General features: G+C 41.9%; 3 protein-coding genes across 3 annotated transcripts in view; 1 reads left to right on the forward strand and 2 right to left on the reverse strand.

Annotated features, from left to right (window-relative positions):
* LOC108623181 (fibrillin-2) overlaps positions 1 to 11123 on the reverse strand; it is a 52196-nt gene extending 41073 nt beyond the window's left edge. The window contains exon 1 of the mRNA XM_018021505.2: positions 11111 to 11123. Coding sequence (XP_017876994.1) covers positions 11111 to 11123 — 13 coding nt within the window. The remainder of the gene's footprint in view (positions 1 to 11110) is intronic.
* Positions 11124 to 11860: 737 nt separating this feature from the next.
* LOC113464096 (uncharacterized) lies at positions 11861 to 17637 on the forward strand. The gene is made up of 7 exons (XM_026812054.1): positions 11861 to 13656; positions 14045 to 14175; positions 14244 to 14302; positions 14374 to 14567; positions 14766 to 15209; positions 15278 to 15382; positions 15465 to 17637. Exons 1-7 carry the CDS (start codon positions 11861 to 11863, stop codon positions 17635 to 17637), a joined length of 4902 nt encoding a protein of 1633 aa, XP_026667855.1.
* A 130-nt stretch (positions 17638 to 17767) lies between these two features.
* On the reverse strand, positions 17768 to 21983 carry LOC108623185 (hemocyte protein-glutamine gamma-glutamyltransferase). Its single transcript, XM_018021509.2, has 8 exons — positions 21819 to 21983; positions 20182 to 20661; positions 19885 to 20111; positions 19196 to 19797; positions 18898 to 18995; positions 18533 to 18823; positions 18289 to 18449; positions 17768 to 18221 (listed from the first exon to the last, which is right to left on the reverse strand). The coding sequence occupies exons 2-8, from the start codon at positions 20651 to 20653 to the stop codon at positions 17934 to 17936; spliced, it is 2139 nt and encodes a 712-aa protein (XP_017876998.1). The 5' UTR covers positions 20654 to 20661; positions 21819 to 21983; the 3' UTR covers positions 17768 to 17933.
* Positions 21984 to 22086: the final 103 nt, after the last annotated feature.

Consider the following 22086-nt stretch of genomic DNA (forward strand, 5'->3'; position numbering starts at 1 on the left):
GATCACCCTTACCTCATCAATGAAAACCATTTAATCCCGAGCGGTTTCGAATGTAACCGGTAAAAGCTAAAGCCGATCGATCTTTCATTTAAACCGTGCAACCTCAATTACTCCGCGCAGTTTAATCAAACACCAATTACGATCCTATGCAATAACAATTGCGCTTTAATATCCAACGATTCGACCGCGCGAGAATGTGCATACATGAAGACAATAGGGTTCGTAAAATGGATAGTAATTTCAGTTCCGTTTAGAGGATTATCTATGGACGATGCAACGATTGTCACAATGATACGAGAGTTACAAGTGACTTTTAAGAAGAAATTCGTATCTATGAATCATGCAACGCTTGCCACAGTGATACGACACGGGAGTTACAAACGGCTTTGCTGTTTAAGACTCCTAAGAAATGGGATAATTTGTTACGATTTCATTAGAGCAACCTTCTCTCCACAATTTCTGTTTTCCTTCAGAATTTTGCATGGAGACCTTAGTTCGCGGCTTTGAACTGCGAATGTACGTGCGCGCCGACATATAAAACTCGGAGTTAAGTATAAACGAATCTGGTGCGCGTGGAATGCAGACATTCGGAGGAAGATTTTGCTTCCCTTCGAGTCGCTCTTCGTCTCCATGGAATTTATTCCACTGGCATCAATTTAAGATATTCATGACATTCAGTTTAAAATATTAATATTTCATACACAAGTTTGTAAAACCAATTTTCAACCGCAACTTCAAAGTTTAACATTCTAATATTTATTATTAAATTATTTTTATTATGTAATATGAATCGTTCTCGGAGCAATTGTCAACAAGACGCATTGTGCTTTCCCTTTGTAACAAACGCGATCTTCATGCTCTATTTTTACCTCCGACTCGCTATTCTTTCGTTTAACCGACGACGCGACGACGACGGCTGGGTCGCACTGTTAATAACGTCAAATGAAATTCGTTTCATTCATAACAATAAAAGATGTACTACGTATTTTCAACTTCGAAGAAGAATCATTACCGGTTTCATTTATGGCAGAAGTAAATGAAAACATTTACGCGAGGCATTTAATTCTGCAAAGCAGTTTCTTTATCACAATATTCAATTCTCATTTTTCATTGGCCGTTCCCTGATTCGTACCCCGTCTGCTATTCACTTTCCAATTTTCTGCATCCTCAACTTTTCATTTCCACCTCCACCCTTTCATTCCTTCGCCCCACTACTTATATTCCAATTCCCCTACATTTTCCCAATGCACTTCATCTCGTACTTTCTCGTCCTACGTCTCGCTAAAACTCGCGACAAACGTGCGTTTTTAACCGGAAATCCGGATACAATCTGATCTTGGGTGAAATTGGTAATTCGCGAAGGGAAGATCGATTGATATCGGCAGAGGCTATCGCTGGCCGCAGATATCCGTTATAATAAGCGGTGGAACGTAATACGTTGGTTTTCTGAGCCGGTTGATCCTCGTCGCAGCGAGCGTGGGCCGAATGCTCTTTCGCGGTCGCGGTAACACGATAGAACTGTGCCAATGGTTGTAGTACGTATACCTGGCTGCTACGGGAAAAGTTGGCGTGCGGCTTGGAAAACCTTGCTTCTGTCACGTCAGATGCCGGAACGAGGCGTCGTTCACGCTTACAGCGATTCGTATTACCAAATCGAATTAAAGAAAATGAAGATGCTCGACGAACAGGTTAAGCCCCATTACATCTTTGCGGTGTAAAGATTCGAACCGGCTCCTAACGAAGGCCCGTAATGCAAGGATCAGAAAATCGAGAACAACGAAAGCTCCATGAATGGAGAAATAAATAAGGAAAAATATTTTCCAGCGACACAGTCGTGCATCAGAGGAAGTGGCTGGGATTTTTCGCAAATTTTTTTGTCCAGTTGAAATGTTTTCCCGCCCGTATTTTCGCGTAAACGCATAATCGGGAAAGGATACGCGATATTTCCCACACCGCCGCCCTCCCTCCCCCCGCCTCCGCGGCAAGCGCAGCTGCCACGAGCATCGTCGAGCTTTTATTTTTCTGTCAACACCCACACCCACTGTCTCTGTGTGCGAGAGGTTTATTACGCGACGATGGAAAACAACCGTCTTCTCTCCTTTGCGGAACTTCCGTTGACGCGGAATCCATCCGAACACGGCTCGGCGCCTTTTTAAGACCGTTACGGTCGCATGGGAAACGGAGAGGAGTGACCTGACAGCAACCGAGTTTCGACAGCCGAAATACTTCGATATGCAAATCGCGAACGACTGTCCGGACTTGTAACTAGCTTTGAGACTGGTTTATACTCGATTGTGTAGGAGATGAAATTAGATTGACTCGTTTTAAAGACAGCCGCGAACAGTTATCGAAAATAAGGACCGACGGTTAATCGGACGAATTAAACCTGTGAATCGAGATGAAAGTAACCGCTATTCGTCGAAATATCAATTTACGTCCTGTCCATTAATCAAACTACTGCCAGGTTGAGCCGAACTTTCACGCAACCACGTTGGCCACCGAAGGCACCTTGGCAATCCTCTAACGGAAAAAGTGGCGTGCGAGCAAAATAACTCCTTCCTGTCGTGACAGAGGGCCATTTCGTTGTCCCATAACTAATACGGAGCATAAGTATTTTGCTTCGGAAAATTGCAGCAAGGTATCAATCGTTACTTCAATCTACGATCGCTTGTAATCCGACCGACGATCGGTTTCTGTCATTATCGTACATACTCGATACAGATGTAATTTGATTTTGAATAACGACACTGTATAATTTGATTGCTCGTTGCGAAAAACGGTTGACCAACAGATTGAACGTGCATGCGTGCCAAGTTTCACAGTCGGTTTCTTTAAACGCTAATGGGAATGCGAGAATAATTTGATGATAATTGCAGTTCTATAGGTGAACGTGGATTCTGTTCGTGTAGATACCGAGGGCACTCGTTTCGCTGAACACGACGAAATTATAAAACGATTGATACTTCAAAAAGTATAGGAATGGAAACAACAGTGTGGCATTGTTTATGTGGAAATAAGCACTGCTTCGTTGACAGAATTTTATATATTTATAGAAAAACTGTATCTGTAGAAAATATAGACAATCTATAATGAAATAATTTAACATTCGTGTGGCAAACCAAAAAGATCTCTTCATCTCTTTTTTTAAAATACGACTAATACTTGCGGTCTCACGTACAGCAACGGCTTTCTCTCTATTCTTTCCATGGACCTGTTGTTTTCTCTGGTGCCTCGCTGAGTACACGCAGAGTCTTGTACTAACGATATTACGTAGGTAGAAGTTCGTAACTTGCAGCAGCTTTGAGAGATCTCCGGAACGCCTCGAGCTCGGAAACTTTCGACGGTCAGCGGATCCGCGAAGTGGCGAAATTCTTCAACTATTTTCATCCATCCCTCAAATTAGAAACAGAAGGATTCGTCAAAGGAACAGTAAGGATTTCTGCTCTCTGTTTTGCATTTTCCCTTTCGCAGCTGGAAGTGGAGAAAGAAGCGATTCGTTGGAATATGGAGGGTCGAAATCTTTGGATGCAAAGCGGTGAAACAGACGGCGCGGAGAGAATCGAATAGTAAAAGGGAATCTATAAAATGGAGTCCGATCGAGGAAGAAATGTACCACGGAGATGTTACGTCTGCTCGTAAAAAAGGAAGGAGGTGGGAAGCGAGGAACGATATTTCGAATCATCCTCCCGAACCTGTCGAGCTGAAAGCCGCACGACCCGTCTCCTCCTCTTTCTCTCTTATTCGACGATTTACCCGATGGAGCGAGGGAAAATCCTGGAACCCGCTTTAATTCCTCCGGGTTATAAACGAGGATCTTCAACGTTGCAGAAAATTCAACAAAGTTTCCGACCCGTCATAGCAATGAAAAAAATTCAATTCTGTCAACGCTACAAGAGGATTTTTATTGATACAATCTTTTTATTTATTCCATGAATATTTTAATAGTAATCGGCGAAACACAAGGAGAGAGACTTTGCGAATATGAATTTCACTCTCTATGATTTCAGAGAAAAAAAGAAGGACCGTCTTGCTTGAACGAAGACCTTTAAAACGGCTCTATTAATTCTTAACCAAGGCTTCGCCGTGAACTGCACGTCCCTTTCTTCGCAGCCTCCTCTATTTCGTCAGTTCGAATGAGTTAAGATCGCCGGGCTCTCGCGATCTCCTCCTGCGGTTCCGACCCTCGTCTGCTAATAGCAACAAGTTACTTCTGACCCGTCAGCCGGACAGACCATTGCGACGCCTCTATATTTAGTCCCGGGGTCGAGCCACTAGAAACGCGAGAAAACACAAAAGAAAGCTGCCGAGTGGAAGAGAGCCGAGCGGAACGAGTGCAAAGGGGACATCGTGATATCTCGCCGCGAAGATTCTCTCTCTCCCCCTGGGTTCTTCTCTCCGCACAGCCTTCTGGCTCGCAGCTGCCACCGTGTCGCAGTAAAAACAATGTTACATAGATACGGCAAGCCCGAAAGGGTTCTGGTCTCGCTGACACCGCCGCGCGCTGGAGAGATATCCACGAGATTTGGACGGACGCGCTCCAATTTCTTGCCGCCAACCATTTCCCACGGAATTTATTTCTTCCCATTTGAATCGTTGTTCACGACTATAACCCCGGGCGAAAGTACTTATGGCAAATGTAACAGATACAACACAATAATAAAAGTTTCAACACCCTATGGATTGGCAAGAAAGTGATCTCTGTTTTTTTCAACCCTATTATTCCTCAACCAATATTAAAGGCTTCAAGTTATGTTCATAAATCTCGTCATTACTATTTGCTATTGCCTGAAACAATTCTCATTGCCATTCGTATCTATACTTCTTACCTAATACTGTATTACTGATCAATTATTTCTTGCCTATTTGGAATAGTAATAGCAAGTTAACGTCGAAATAGCCGAGGATCAAACGTTTTTGAATTCGAATTGCCGTGAAAAATGTCCTAGTTCCACCCCACATTAATCGCCGGGAGTGCACGCATTATGCAAATTGATACTCGCGCAAAACCTCGGCTCGTATGCGGACATAAATTCATCGCGATACCCTTCTAATCTCTCCTCTGCCTGTTTTCTTCGTTTTGCAATCGTTTCACTTTTTATTTACCATTTCCCTTTCTCGCAGGCACGTATACGTCATGCAAGTCATAAGACGCATTACAAAATGTGAACATCAGAAATAATTTATTGATTTTATTAAAAAGACTCGTAAGAAGTCTGTTCATAATAAGATTTAGCCACTACTGACGTACATCGACTCTTCTTCGTTTAGTATCTGATTTAATCTTCGGCCAAAGGGTACAATTATCGTTTAGCACGAGAGGTGTTAACTATTAACACCGGCAAGCGTGATGCATCGCTTAAGGAGCATCGGCGAGCCACGCGTGAGTCCGACTTTCTCGTTTCGACCTGTTTTTACGATAAGGATCTTTAATCGTTCGGCCTATACACCTTGTGTAATAGCGAAACGGGACTGGGTAAATTGCGACCGCGTGGGAGTGATCCTTGCACCGTGTGGGCCGACCCCGAACCCGACCGCAATTTCCTCCTAATCGAAAACCGGTGAAAGAATCAGTCGATTAGAACCTCTCAACTTTTTCTTTTGTTAATCTTGTATAGGTGTACAGAGCTGCTTCCACTTGGGTGGAGCTTTCATCGATGGCTATTGTGTACTTATTACTTTGTGGGATGAAAATAAGCGTCAAGCTGATCGAAGATTGAAGTGAATGATCACGAATTTTAGCAGGAGATTCATTGTTACAGCGGTTAAAGAAGTAATTAAATTCTGGCATTGAGGTAGATGTTAATTAAATTTAATTTCACTGTACAAAGCAGTCCAAAGTACTGTGATAGGATGTGTGTGGGGAGACGACAGTGGTATGTATGTGTGGCTGTTATAAATGTTAGATGATAAGTTGTGGTTTTTTTTTCTCAATTGTGTATGGCAAAGTATGTTAGTAGGGATACGCTTAGGTAGTTAGACTCTATTGTTGACTAAAAACTAGAAGTGATTTAAGAAATTGTACAAATAGAGATATGATTATTTTGTTATTATCATTCAAAATTTATAAGGTTGGTATGTGTATGTGTGAGGCAATACTATTCCTATCCATAAAATCCTAGTCCATTTCTGAGCCCAGGTTGCCGAAATAAATCATATATTATATATTTATAATTAAATTGAGCTTAATTTCCAGAATGCTACAACGGATGTCACAACAGATGTCACAACCGCTGTTACAATTGATGTCACAACAGATGTTACAAAACGGCTAATGGAAAAATGAAAACCGTGTAAAAGAATTAAATGTATAATCCATTGAAACTGTTAAAAATTCTTTCATAACTGACAAAGTAATACTCGATAGTTTTCCAAACGACGTCCATTTCAATGAACAGAGAACATCGGCTGTACGGAATTTCGTTTGAAGGAAGAATTTCGGAGAACCATCTGATTCGATGGAAAGTGAACATTAAAACCGAGCTAGATTCCTTTCGGCAAACAGAGACTAGCCCCTTTCCGTAGGTAGAACCGTAATCACGTTTATACGGCCGTGATCGTCCGCTCCGTAACGCTTAGTCTAAAACGAATTCCCTCGCCGATGTACGCTCGTTTCCCGTTCCTCTCCTCGCATACGAATTAATTGCATTATCGACGAATCGAATGAATGAGCACGTTGTTCCTCTCCCCGCTGCGCGACCGGACAGTCGAAAATTCTGTTCAATATTCCATGCCTGACGCACTTCCTCGAAACAAGACCTCCAGCGGATACAAAACGAATGAAACAGAGAAGTTTACGAAGCATAACTTGGTGATTGAATCAGAAAAGTTGATAAAGAATTATGCATCGAGGTGCGATACATCTTGTTAAGGTTCTATTCATATACGACGTAGAGCCGTGAGGGCCTTTCCCGCACCGGAACACCGATAAAGGATTTTTTCACCGGCGCACGACATCCTCGACTATCGTCGATTGTGTTTAAGGAGCATGACGAGCCGGACACTGGGTGGGATAACCGTGTATGGAAGACGTATCATTAAAAGGGGACACAACGCGTCGAATCTGCGATTCCGATCGTGAGACAGGGTTTAATGGACGCGCATGACTAACCATTTCCTAACGCGGTATGTACGTAAAAGTGTTTCGTGTTAAATCACGGATTCGCCTTGTTAGATTACACGCGGAGAAGAGCGACAAACACACGCCTACGCGTGATTATCGTTATTATCTTCCTCCTGTTCTCCATAAGATTCCAACGAACACGATCTTTCAGATTTTATTTCTCCAAATCTAACGTGCAAGAAATTCTGAAATTCATAGGAAGTCTATTATTATACGAATGAAATATGTCAGAATTTTTTCAATTCGTTTTGAATACTTTCAAATTTTGCCAAATTCTGAAGGGTGTAACTTCTTGACACTCGATTTTCGCGATTTTTAGTATTTAATTTCTACGGTTCTAGCGTATATAACTTAATGAAAAAATTCAGAGTTGTACTTCTATACGAATGATATAAGCCTGAATTTTTTCAAATCGATCGATCGATTATTTGTATTAAAAAAAATCATAAAAACCGCAATTTTCGACGAAAATTCTGAAGGAATTCTCGATATTTTTCAGATTTAAGTTTTGCGCCGTACGTGTAGTACACGTGTCGATTTGTCCAATTAAACGCGGATGGAAAAGTCACTATTCACGTCAGAAGAATCGCGCTACTATCCGACCTCCCACGCTAATGAGTTCATTACAATCGGCGATGATCGTCGACCGGTTTCTGGCACTCGCGGATCAACAACCAGCATAGCCGGCTTTTCAGCGATTTGCAACGCGCGTGCACACACGATCCGGCGAGAGCAAACGGATCGATAGCCAAGGCGCCAATCAAATGATAACGAGCAGACGAAACGCTGCTACCATCGAACACTGAAAAAGTCTGTAAAAAAAAAAAGAAAAAAATGGAAAGCGGGCAAACATGTAAGCTTGTTGGCGGTTTAATTGGAAGTGTGGGATGCTCCACAGTGACGATGGATTCGACAGATGTTGCTTATTTCTTGACTGCAGTTCCAATGCTGTGCGGTTCGAGTACGACTGTTGTTGTCTGAGTGTACGTTTACAAGCGAAATAAGAACGGATAATACATTATTAAAAAAAACTGTATGTAAAAGGGAAATAAAAATTGCACGATTAATCTAGCATGATTTATGAATCCCTCACACTCCTCGTATCCGCGTTAACGAATTGGGAGACGTAAAAGGAATAACATGACATATTACGAGGCTTTATTTTCCCATAAATTAATGTTAAGATATAAATGATAGATCAGTGAACAAACCGCGTTACGTTATCGGCTCTAATGACCCGCTAATTGCTCGGCCAGTGGCTTTCTATAAGTCTTTGATAGTCGTATAAAACAGGCTGAGTGTCTGTACGCTTCGTTTGAACAGATGAATGTCAAGCTCGATTAATCGACCCGAGGATCAATGCGTCGACTGATTATTACTCGGAATTTATGAGCGACCAGTTCGGAAATTATTTTTATCTCTTATTGTGCAGTATTTGTATCTATCCATGTTTCATAGATTTTTCGAAGAAGACCTGTTGCCTTCAGAATATTTAAAATTCTCTGACAGACTGTTAATTTAATACTGAAATCAACAGCTTCCTTCCTGTATTTATTTCTCAAAAGGAGTTCAAACTGAAATACGAGTTTCTTTCACGGATTTATCGGTCGAAATGTGAACGCGGGAAAAATAGAGTTATTTCGATTTCACGGCAGGCGACGCGTCGACGAAATCCTTTCGGGATCGATTGAACGAGTTTCAAAGCCCCCTTTGAACGTTAATGTGATTAAACTTTTAATTTGGTAAAAAGCGAGGCCGATGGAAGGAAATGCCACTGGCTCCTACGGCTCGCTCGTTCGGTTTCTTTTTGTTTAAAACGTCATTACTTATTCGCCGTTCCTCTTCAGCTGCGCCGTGAACGGGATTTGTCGGGTGAAAAATTTAGCAGGAAACAGGAACCACCGTGGATCAGCTCCACGGTGCCAAATGGGAAACCGTTGTCCGCGTTAGGTGAATCAGTCGGACCATCAACTACCTGCTATGCTCCATGTATGTGTGTACTCAACACAACGCGTACGGACTGGCATGCGAATAAATAGTGCGAGAGGAAACGAACTGCGCTTGTTGCTCGCTACCGGCGACTAATCTTCCACAGCCGTTGTTTTACGGTTTCATTAACCACCGCGTACGCCTCGGTAATGAAATGATTCGAGCGGACTGTCAGTCCTTAACCAGGCAAACCTTATTTCTTTTTTGGCAAAACGATTTTTTAAACGCTACATTGATTGGACGCAGTCTACTGCACGTTGGATGCAACTGTTACACATTTATTTTAGCATCAGATGAAATATTCGCGATTTGTTCATCAACTTGTCACAGTAAAAGTTATAATTTATCAAACCACGTTGTTGGACCAACAGGAATTATGTCTGCGAATCCCATGAGTTCTTTTGTCAAGTTTAATTATTTTCTCGTGTCCTCTTTTTCTCCTATTTCACAATTTCTATTGTCACTGACTTATTATTATATGTAAATCGATAAAGAAAAACGTAAGTGGATAAAACTTGTGATGTGAATAAGAATTGAGACGTTTACTATGCGTTCTCGTTTGACAAAGAGGTGAACAAAGGCTCCTTGGTAGAAAATGTACTTTACCTGATATCAGAGGGAGGAATCCGATCAAAAGGAAAATGCCCGTCATCTTTCCAAATCTCGATTCCCTGCATTCACTAACTCCACGTTATATCTGTCCCATCTTATACCCTCCAGTGTCTCGTTTTAAATCCGCTTGTCGCACGATCCCCGTTAGACCGTTGTTCTCCAACGGATCACAGAATGAAAGTCACCCTCGATCGAAACTCTTCTTCTTAAATTTAAACCTGGAGAACAATCTCAAGCGATTTCACGAGATCACAATTGTATCGAAGTTCTAGGAAGAGTTCACGCGAGTCAAGGTCAAGCGAGTTCCATGTGGCAAAGAAAGTTCGCCCCAAAAACTGGTCCCTGGTCTATGCAAATTCCGAGTCACATTAGAAAAAACCACAACGATTCCATGGAGGCTTGCGAAGATTCAAGGGACCAAGAATTTTACCAGTACAAGAGTTCCACTAGTTTCTGGAATTTAGAAAAATTCAAAGACCCAGGAGTTTCACTAGTTTCCGGGATCTGAAGTGCCTCGGTAGGCCGCGCACGAAGAGCGGCTCAAAGAGATCCGTGGGACGATCGATGGAGAGAACGATACGGAGCACGCGGTGTTCAACCGCCGGTTGGTGTTCGCAGGCCGTGTGACACGGTGCACAGAGCGCGGTACGAGACCAGTTTGGAGACTGAGTACGAGTCCATATCCCGGAGGCTGACTTCTCTCGGCCCTACCATGGTACCCCGTGCAGTAATAATGCCTCCGCCTCTGGATAACGTTTCCTTCCACCATTAGGCAACACACGCCGCGCTCATGAGACACGACGATCGCCCCTGTGTCTCGAAGAACCGTTGCAGGATTATCGCAAATCTCAGTAGTTTCTAGCTGCTGATTTCTTCTCGGGCTCGTTCAAGAAGAAGATGAAGAAGAAGAAACGCGACGAGATTGAAGATGTATATTTGAAACAGCCGCGCAGGGAACGCGTCGTAAATAACGTAGTAGTGACGTAAGGGGGAAAATATATTAGAGATAATACTTTTAAATTTCGCACGCGCTTAATTATGAAACATATCAGATAAGATTCGATAGAAGAGAATCCTTTGTAGTGGAAATTACAATCTCAGTCGTGCTGAACCGAAAACGTTACGAATCTGGACTTGGTACTTGGGAAATTAATTAAAACGGAAAATGAACTTAACGTAATTAAACCGCGGGAGACACCTTTCGAATGATAATTACGAACTGCAGGAAAATATATTTCATTAATACAAAATAATGGTACAGCAGTAGACGACGGCGGTACAACTTTTCGCAAGCGTTAATAACTAACGAGTAATTAAATAAACAATAAAATTATTTATTGCTTTATGAAACTTATTCTTCATTCTAGCGAAATCAAATAAACGTTGTACCTTCAGCTGCCATCTAGAGGAAAGATCTTATTAAAGTAAAGAAGAATAACTGTAGAACCGACACTAATAGCTGCCACTGGCCCATTACCTGCGGCAAAGGAGAACCTTTAAAATGATGATCTTTCTTGTAGCTTTCAGCCAGAGCTACGACTTTTATTTCAAACAATTAGGACCAATAGTTAACGAGTTATTGACGAAGAAGTAAATTAGTTCCGACATTCGCCATGATTCGGCTAATGGCAGCACTTGTCGGGTTCACGGAATTAAAAGAAAAATTAATAGGACTTCTTATGGACCTTTTGTAGAGTTCTAGAGCTACAAAGAAGGTCATATGCGATTATCTTTTAGCTCTACTAGTTACCTTTTTACATATGTATGGATTTATCAGAACCAGTATTCAGAATCGTTACTTATTCTTAAGATCGTCTTAATTAAGCATTTGTTATCCCTGTTTATCCTATATTTCCAGTCCCTGTCTTGTACAGGAATAAAAAACTTCAGCAAATACTTAAGGCGATCTTAATTAAATTTAAGTAACGACTCTGAATAACGGCCAATGGGTAAAGCAGAAAGGAAGCGAAGCTCACTTCGTCCGACAAATGTTTTCCGCCACGAATTCGAAAGGAACATTTGAAAGTACACACGATGACGTTCCAAAATTTACATTAACCCCACCTAAATCCCTAAATTCTTAACGCAACATATTTCGGATTCCCACCGCCCTGTACATCCTTCAACATCATCGTTTCGATGGATTCTATGTGGACGGAATCTCGTTTTATGCCTGCGAACGATGAGGACCTCGCGAACGGAGCGTGGTGCCACGACGCACACATGCTACAAGAGTTAATAAGATTGAACGAGTTCATGAAGAAACAGACGGACTTCAGCGGCGATAAACTTCCGGATAACGTCGACGTTAAAGAACCCAAGAATCAGAGTAATTATTCAGAGAAAAGAGCAAAACCCGACGCACGCGAAGTACATATTCAATCGATTACGAAGAGTATCTCTTCTTTGGAGGGGAAGAACATTTCCTCGAGCGTCACTGTATTGAACGTTCATTCGAAAACTACCTTGAAAACGACGGAAGGCAAGGACAAGGTTCCTCGAGCTTCGACCCCGAAAAGGGGTGAACGTTCCCCAAATAAAAAGAATCGATCTCCTAAAGTAAATTCACATCCTCATAGCAAGTATGAGAGTTTTGGTTCACCAAGGAGAGACAGAAGGGCTAATTCTACTTTTCAAACCGAATTTCGTGTTTCACCAAAGGGAACGTGTAGCGTGTATAACAGAAACACTGTCGATTCTCTTTTCAATTGCCCTTTCGAATTAGTGGAACTCTATTCCAGTAAGAAAGGTAAAAGCGAGAGCGATTCTAGCGCGAATCAACGGAACTCGATGGTCTCTTCCCCGAGAAACGATGGGAAAATCGTATCTGTGGATGCTGATTTCCTATCACCGGAAATGAAGAAGAAACGTAGTATGGATCCTAAAAACATTAAAACTAATTCGGAAGACGTTAAACTAAATCGACGTCAACAAGTGGCAGTACAGAAAAATAATTTAAATTTGGGAAAAGTGCAGGAAAATTCAAATGAAAGTAGCTTCGAGAAAAGTATACGAGTGAAGAATTCTAATAAATGTAACGCGAGAGAAACGTATTATCACGAGAATGGGAGTCAGATGTTGAGATTACAACTACCAGACACTGGAATCGAAGATAACAAATATGAAGATAACGCTTCAACATTACCTGAGGAAACTAACGAAATTACTATAATAGCAGATAGGACACGTACAATGGAAGAAAAGAGTGCCTCGATAACCGAAGAACGGGAAAAGCCTGAAAAATTTATCGCAGCAAGCAACGATGAGAAACTGAAACGTGATAGTCCTCGTGATAAAACCATGGATGAGAATGATCTACCCGGGAAAGAAGAGTGCAAAACGAAACGGCAAGATGTCAAATCTGACAGCAATCCTAACGAGTCCTCAACCGATAGCGAAAGTAAAATGTCAAAAAGCACAATGGAATCAGAGGAGTCCAACAGTTTCGGAGATTTGAAAACCGAGTCATCGTCAATAGACAACGTCGAAGGCTCCAAAGAAGTAAGACCGAATCCCGAGGATTTGAAAGAGGAATCAGCTGAAAACAAGTTTAAGATAATAATCGAGAAACGAATGAATAAGCCAAATGATGTAAAAAAACGAGAGACCAAGATAATCGATGCTAATTTATGTACTGACAACGTGCAACCGATGGGTCGTAAAGATGAGGGACAAGAATTCCAAGATTCTTGTAATAAAAGTATGAGGTTCGATACCCAAGATGCAACACGCGGAATAACTTTCCGAGAATCCAGTCGAAACATCGATTGTGAGGACGCTAACATATGCAGGATGTTGACAAAGATTCATGAACGTTTGGCTATCGACTGGCAGCGGATGATGAGGCTTCAGATGAAACTGCAGAGCACCGTTTGTCCGGATTCTGCTAATACGATGATGCTGATGTTACAGTTACTGGATAAAACAATAGCTAGGTAGCGAAACAGATTATCGAGGAGTGTTTTCAACTAAACGATTTTAAATAGGCTCCATCATTGACGTATTTCATGATGGAGTTACATCTGTTAAAAGGAAGACACGCAATGCCTTGTCTTCTACGCGAGTTTCTTCTCGCGATTTCCGATACACGATTATCATATCATACTTGCTAATCCTAGTCTTAATCCTTTCCTGATTCATGTAGTCTTTTTTATTACATGTATTTAAAATTTTATATATGTTTTTCTTTTCTTTTCTTTCTCTTATCTTATGTCCATTATTTTTACTATATTATTACTGTATTCTTTCTATTGTATGTTATAATGGGCTTTGCCCGTGAAATAAAATGTTATTATTATTATTATTAAATGTTATGGTGCATAGGTGCAAGAGTTACATTCACGGGTCGAACGACGGATTCGAAGCTGAGACGAGCATCACTAAACTGCTGTCGAAAAACATCCTCGATTTGGTGAAAGTGGTCAACAAGAATAGAATCACTTTGGAAGATCAAGGTTCCATACAGTTATCTTATAAGCAAAAATGATTTAATCTATTAATCGATTCGTGGTTTGCATTATAGAGAAACGAGTCGATCAAATGCAGCTAGAACTGCTCCAAGGGCGTCATGCGCCCAAAAAAGTAAGACCCAAAGCACGTTATCGATCTAAGATGTTTCTATATTTGAAATGAATTTTCTGTAACGAGTCTAGAGGAGTATCTTGAACGAGATAACGTTGACTTCGAATTATTGGGCGAACGAAATATCCTGCATAATAGAGACCATGTCGCGTTTAGTAAAGAACGTGATGGCAGAGAATGAAGAGAAGGAGAACGTTCGTAGCCCGCGGAAATCAAAAGCGTCGCAGCGTCGAGTGTTCACTAGTTCTTCTGCTAATGATACTAAGTAATTTCAATTGCCTGTGATATTAATTTTAACTCGGCAATTCCACTCTTGGGTCTAACTTATGCTCTCCACAGTGCCACGAATGGTAACTGACTACTTCTCCTATAATCGCGCAAATCCTTCGATATGCCAACGCAGGGTCCATGAATCTGCGCAAAGTCTTTAGACAGACATTAAAATTTTAATATCGCATTCCAGACAAAAAGTAGGACACGTTCGTACAAGAAGCGCCAGGCCGAACGTAGCGAAAAAGGAAAGTGCCGTCGGAACACAAATGTCCTGCGTTTCGAATTCCGTGAATACGTTGAGGCAATCGAGATCCAAGACATACACTAAGTCCTTCGGCTCAGCGAGAAGCCCCAGGCGAGAAAAGCATCCTGATAATATTCAGACGAATACAGATAAGAAGACGGTTGATAACAGTCGTCATTGGGAGAGAATCAAGTCGTCTAAAATAGCGTTGAACGCTAGTTCTAGTCAGTATAAGCAGACAGTGTCCAGGCAGAAGCATCGAGCACCTGGCAATCAACCCCAGCCTTGGAAACCAGGAGGTGGGCCTGTGTCCAAGATGCCAGCATCGAACAGTGTGATCACGTTATTACAGAAACCACAGAAAACGACGCACCTCAAGGAAAACGCTAAGTATGCAATTTTAAACATTTCTTCCTTTTGCTTTGTTAAAGTGTGGAATTGCGTTATAATATCATTAGGTCAACAAATAAACGGGGAAATTCGATGGACCACATCCTCACGAAGAAGAATCTTACGAATATGGATGACAACGGGAAACGAACTACGAGGACGCACAATTATACGTAAGAACTTTAAATATTCTTCATTTTCCCAAACTAATTGATCTTATGGCATGGAATGACCCTTTCGATGTTACGCGTTCAGCGGAGAGAAACAGAGAAACGAAGCAAAGAGAAAACCATCCGAAACGTATTCCACAAAAACCACTGTGCCTGTCTTAAACATCGACAACTTAAACGCAGGGGACAGAAGCAGTATAAGCTTAAAAGCAAGTTCCATGATGAAACCAAAGCCAAAAACATCAGCTAGAAGTTACAACGAGTCCCTAAGAAGAGGTTCATCGGATCACGCCTGTCCAAGGACTTTCACGAACTCTTCCTGCGAAGTTGATAGGAAATCCGCGAGGCAATCGGAGATCCTTCGGGAATTGGAAGAAATTATTAAGGATGCACCGAAAGAGGAAGACAAGGACTCCGAGGATTCACATTTTTACCAACTGTGCAATGAAACCAGTTCCGTTTCCTTCGATTCGCGTAGGTCAAATTTGTTTAACGAAATTCCAAACGACGAGGAACCTACCAGAGACGTCGATTACTATCGATTCGATATAAGCGAAATGAAGCTCAGTGAAAGATTTTTCGAGGACAGTCAAATGATGGATAAGATTTCAGAGAAGTCCTCGGTGCCTGTTAACGAGAGAGAGTCGATGGAATTCTCATCTCTCACGAACGTCAAGGACGATTCTCAGCCGGGCGCTGGTCCTCTGGAAACCAGTGCAAGCTGTACTCCAAGTGTCGGGTCCAGCTCTTCGTCGAATCTCTGCTGCCAGGAAAAAACAGTCACGAGAGATGATAAGGAGGCACAGAAACATGATATCAGGGAACCGAGGAATGTTAATTCACTAATTAAAAAGGATAAGATTAGGATGAATCCTCACGCAGTTTCGTTGAGCATGCTGAAGGACTTCCTCTGCGATCAGGGAATCGATGTTGATTTAGTTAACAAGGCTGAGAAGAATTTGAAGGACAAACAAAAGACCTATTTAAAGAGAAAGTCCATCAGCTTTGCCAATGTGCCGACAAACGATGATAATTTTCTCAGAGTAGATAGTAAGAAAGAATTGAAGGGAACTGTTTTGCATTTGCAGGAAATGAAGGACAACGCAACGTGTACGATTATAAGCTGCAGCAATGCTTATTCGCAGACTATCGTTCGTTGCATGGTATCGAAAAGCTTGCAGACGATACCTAATCCAAAGATTCAAATTTGGAAGCCTGCCATCTTGCGCGCTATAGAGACGCAAACGGAACTGAAAGCAAGAAACGCGTGTTCCATGACGGACGATTTCGACCAAGAAAAGAATCTGAAGCATCAAGATTTTCCTTTAAAAAACAGTTGCCCTTTTTACAGAACTTCGTCGCGATCAGCTGACTTCGAAGAAAAGATAAGTAGAAACAACGAGGGCTCGAAGGAGTGTTCTCACGTATTGCAAGAACTGTTGTTGAACCGATTGAAGGAAGAATCGAACGAGTCTCTATCCAACGTGAGACCAACAGACTCAAACGAGTCTCTGTCAATCAGTTATTCGGATTCTTCAGTCGAATCGTCGAAGAAGTTCAGCGCGAACGAAGAAGAAGACCAAAAGCCTGTCAACGTGATTTCTAGCGAAATAGTGGCAGCCCTTCGGCTGGCGGAGATCCGGGGAAGAAACGTGTGCAAGGCACTGGAAATATATAGAAGGACCTTGCGGAATAAAGTGAAGAAGCTGAAGAAACGAACGAAGCGCAGGAAAACTATCAGCAAGATATTGAAAGGATCGAAAGAAGAATGCAGAAGTCTATCGGGGAGCGACAGTGTAAAGATGATTGCGCAGAAGAAGAACAAGAAGAGGAATGAAATAATTGAGGCTCTGCGGCAAGCGGAACTCGCTTCGACGTTCAGTAAAACTTCTTTCGATCCTCAAAGCGAGTCCCAAGAAGAATATTTCGAGTCCGTTGGACCGTCGACGGTGACTCCTTCGTCCAGCATCACCGGTGAATTCTCGAATCAACTGGTGGTTCAAAGAAAATCGTCTAGCAGCGTTACAGCGAGAGATGTGAGGTCCTTGATAGAATTTCTCATCGACGAGACTAGCGACGTCAAGTTCGAAAGCACTGAAGGGACGAATCTCAACGTCTGCGCTGTATTTTATGGGAACACCGATAGACGGTTTTCTTTATTGTCCAGGGAGAATATATTATTGCCTTTGATTTATGGTATACTATGCTACGTTGTCTTCTGGTGTCTGCAGTTTACCATCGTCTGTGATGTCTCGTGATTCTTCCATCCTTTTATTTCAAGTTCCTAAGTGTTCTAAGTCGTTAGCATTTTTTACACTTTAAATGCGCGCCTTGTTTGTTCAGCAATTTGTATTTTATTTATTTAGTGTATTGACAATTAAACAGAAATACAACGAAAATTGTTTTAATAATTAAAATACAGCAACGCCACTTAGGCAGATCCTCGAAATTGACAAAAGAAAAGTATATAACTATTACAGTATCGATAGCAAGATATCCAGTTTATCCAGCTTTGCGGTTCTATTAATAATGAAAATGGAAGAAACGGAAATGTTCATTCGTCTACGTCAAGAACGTCGATGGCAGCGCTTCCGGTGACGTCTACTAGTTCCTTAGACGTGAAAGTAGCGATGACCTTTTGAGATCCAGGCTTTTGAGGGACAAGTTGATGTTCAACGTAGACTTCTTCTTCCGGTTCGACGTCCCTAAATCCGATAGTCTTGTTCTTTGACAGTCCTGGACCAGCGTAATTGAACTTGCATTCCGTCAGAGGAATTTTCAATGGGTTCTTGAAGCTGAGAGTGATCGTCGCTGGCACGCCAACTTGGGGGTCTCCCTCGATCTAAAAAATTTTTATGAACTTCCCACATGCGTCCATCTAGAGGAATTTGTGTAATCAGTTGGCTTACCTTGACTACGATACTTGGTTTTAATACTTGGAAGTCATCCTCCTCGGCCCATGTCTGCTTCGTCTCTGCGACCGTGGCGATACAACGTAATTTCATATTGCAATACTCGACAAGCTTGTCCAAATAATCTTCTACGGTGACTCTAAGCCTCAATTGTTCGCCTGCAAATTAAATTGGACAGGCGTGAATTAGCATCAACGCATAAATCTGTTCCCTAAACGATTTTTAATTAAAAAAAACCCACTGGCTTGTGGCTGAAGCACGAAATCCCCCGCAGCTCTCTTCACCAGATGGGCCTTGACACCAGTGTAATATACGCTACCAGCGGAGAGGATGGCTTGAATAGTCCGAGGCTGGTTCGATTTGTTCTTCATGTTCACTATTACTGAAAACGGTTCGCCGATATTCACTCGATCGAGATCGACGAGGTCGAATTCGACGTCCTCCTTAGCTGGCGAGGGTAAAGAGTAGAATTTCTTCGCGAGCGACGTGCTACGCACAGCCCTGTACAGCGTCAGCCGTTCTGCTTCCGATCCTGAATTACAAAATTCGAATAAAATAGAGATGAAACAATTTGAAATTATTTTATTAGGAGTTTTTAAGATTTACCCTCTTGCGCTTTGTAAATCGAAGTTATGTCCTCCCTGTCCCTGTCGCCATTAGGATCGAAGATCCAAGGGGCTTTCGTCAAGATCATTCGACCGATGCTATTAGAAAACGATCACTAAATTAGACGCGTTGTCAGATAACGAATCAATCGTAAATCCAGCAGCGAGAAAATACAACCGAGTGATTCTACGTTTTGCATATTTTATGTCAGGATTATGTAAACTGACAGCGCATTATTAGCAGCATCAAGGTGAAGACCGTCACCGCAATTACGAATTTTTATGAGGCGACTACTCACTGATACTTATTGCAATCGATCTTCCTATACTGAATCTCGCTTTCGGGGTCCTCTATCCACCTCATCAGGTCAGCGTTCACCGAAGCCAGCATGAAAGTAACATCATAATTGAATCCGACGTTTCCTTGTTTGATCGCCTCGACAGAAGCTGGCCCGCACTGATAAACCCCGTCAGAAGTTTCCTGCGGCGTAGCGTCGATCGCCTGCCAGCCACCGTAGCCTTTAGGCAAATCAGGCCTGGCCATCCAGACGTCGTTCCAAACGTGATAATTCCAGATCGAGTCCTCGCCATATGGATTGTTCGGGTCGAAATCGAGCTCCTCATTGTCTTTGCTGTAGTAACGATCGACGGAAAGCGATGCATTCGCGTCGTGGGCTGATACTAGGTTTGAAACGACTCTGGATGGTATTCCTAGGGCGCGACAGACGCTGGTCACCACCCCGGCAAATACCCAGCATTGCCCGTATTTTACAGACTCGCCGGTTTCTAAGAATTCCTCAAGAATCGCTACGCTTCCGGTCCAAGCGGCTGGCGCGGTACCATCTGCGTAATCACCGTCCCATCGACCGGTTACTACTCCCCTATCATCGTTCGAATTTACCTGTGCATCGATACATGTTCGTGAAATATTAGGAAAGTGACAACCCTGCCCCCTTGCTCTTGACCTCTGGTTTAATAAAGAGCTTACGATTCTCGAAAGGGCCCGACACAGTTGAACCGGATCTCCTCTGGAATTAGCGCTGATCCCTGATCTCTGTATCAACGATTCGCAAGCTGGAAGCACGCAGGCATCGAATTGGCCAAAAACCCATTCCCTCCCACGCGAGCTTCCCCAAGGGCCAACCCAAATCTTTCCAACGTCGTTCAAAACGTACTCATCTAACAGCTGCTCGTCCTCCAGATACACCAAGTCCTCTGAAGATAAATAGATAGCCTCAGAAACTGAACCGCTGACTAGAAAACCACTTGGCAGAATCATTTGTACCTTTCATCCAAGGATTGAACAGCAGATAAATGTCTCTATCGTAATTATAAGTATTCGGGGGTTCTTTGCTATGGAGGATTGTCGTCTCTATGTTCAACTGCCATATTCCAACGGGACTGTCTATTGGGCTTCTGACTTCTACAGTTAAGAATTCTTCGTTGACGCTCATCATGCGGACCCCCCATGCTTCGAGATCGGTCAAATAACTATCTCTACTGGTGATAGTGTTCACTCCTCGAGTTCCTCTGATTATGTTCGGATTCGGTCCAAAATTGAACAATAATCTGACGATATCTGTTTCGTCTACGTATTGCCGATTGAATCTCAACGCGACGGTGAAGGATTCGCCCCTTCTGAGTACTGCCGTCGGTGGGTCCAAATGGACCAATTCGTAATTGAAGGTGTGATGAGATTTTGCATTCTCTTTTGGGTAGAAGTAGACTTCTTCGACGACTAATGGCTCGGTCGACATTCTTTCAACTACGAAAGATTTCAGATTCGGTTATAAGGAATGAATAATTTTATTGGGGAAGAAAGGAATTTCTGTTTTGCTTAATTGTTCATTGGAGGAATGTATAAAAAATCTAATCTCCTGAGTTTTCTACGCTGTTGTTTATATGTAACAATCAAAATCAATAGTTACAATCAAAATCAATTTGACCGAAACTGGTAGCCGTGTGGAGTAGGTCATTGAGAATCGTGATTCATTTAATTTCTAGGACTGTTAACAAAAAGCAGTACATCGCGTACAGTTATTCATCCTTGCAGAGAATCGCCAGCTATGCACGTATTACGAATACTGAAAATAGCTATGTACTCATTCATAGTACCTCGAAGATTTACTTCATAGTACATCGAAGGCTACTTTCATTCATCCTCTGATAGACACGCACAACGAAATGTAAATAACTATTCTTGGACATAAATTACGAAGCTCGTTAAGAATCAACATGTTAAAACAGAATTTCTGCTTAAAAGGATTGAAAATCAGTTACGCAACATTCTGAAGACCTCGAGTGATGAGTGAAAGACTTGTACCGAAAATACCAGACGAGTTTCACACTGAAACGCAGTCGGGAATTTACCATTGATTCACCCGTTGCGCAAATGTCTGAGATAGAGAACGTGAGCTGTTTCCCAAACGGATGTGTTTCACCCCTGAATGGAATCGATGATTCACAGATTTGTTCGACGAAATCGAAATGAACGCCTCGTGTATCAATAATATCCTATTTATCATGGATTATTAATATTTCATTTGCTAAGGTAGAAACAATACTTTGTTGGAATGAACAATCTTCAATGTGTTCATCCGCGAGTAAAACCGGTAGGAACAACATTCCGAATCTGATTTCCATAAACATTACGTAAGCGATTGATATGTGCGGTTCCAAGATGTATTTTTAAAGGATTTTTATTTTCTCCTCAGTGCGTTTGTTTTGATAATGATTGAAGCAAGTAGTATGGTTCATATTCAAAAAAAGAATTCAGATAACGATATTTTTATCACACGATCTATTAATCCGTTTGCTTGTTAGGTCTCTAAATAAATATCGATTACCAGTAATTCTGTTCATCCCATAATTCCAAATAAAAGAAGAATATGACTACTACTTGGAACAAGTATTGTAACTTACCTTGCAGTAGATTTTTGTTTGACGTTCGTCACTCAAAATCGAATAAACAGTAGTATGGAACAAGCAAGATGTCACAAAAGCAAATATTTCAATGGACCGAACCGGTTTTCAATCTGACAAATGAGTTACACTGTCACTGTCACTAACAGAGTAGTACTGTCTTTTTATATCAGCCGCAGCTTCCTTTAAACTGCGGGCGTCAAATCCCCACCATCACAGACGCACAGCAGTCTCCAGTCGTTCTAACAGCTAATTGTCTTGATAAAAG

This window comes from Ceratina calcarata, unplaced genomic scaffold (genome assembly GCF_001652005.2).
Source record: "Ceratina calcarata isolate Rehan_Ccalc_2016 unplaced genomic scaffold, ASM165200v1 scaffold255.2, whole genome shotgun sequence".
Taxonomy (NCBI): Eukaryota; Metazoa; Arthropoda; class Insecta; order Hymenoptera; family Apidae; genus Ceratina; species Ceratina calcarata.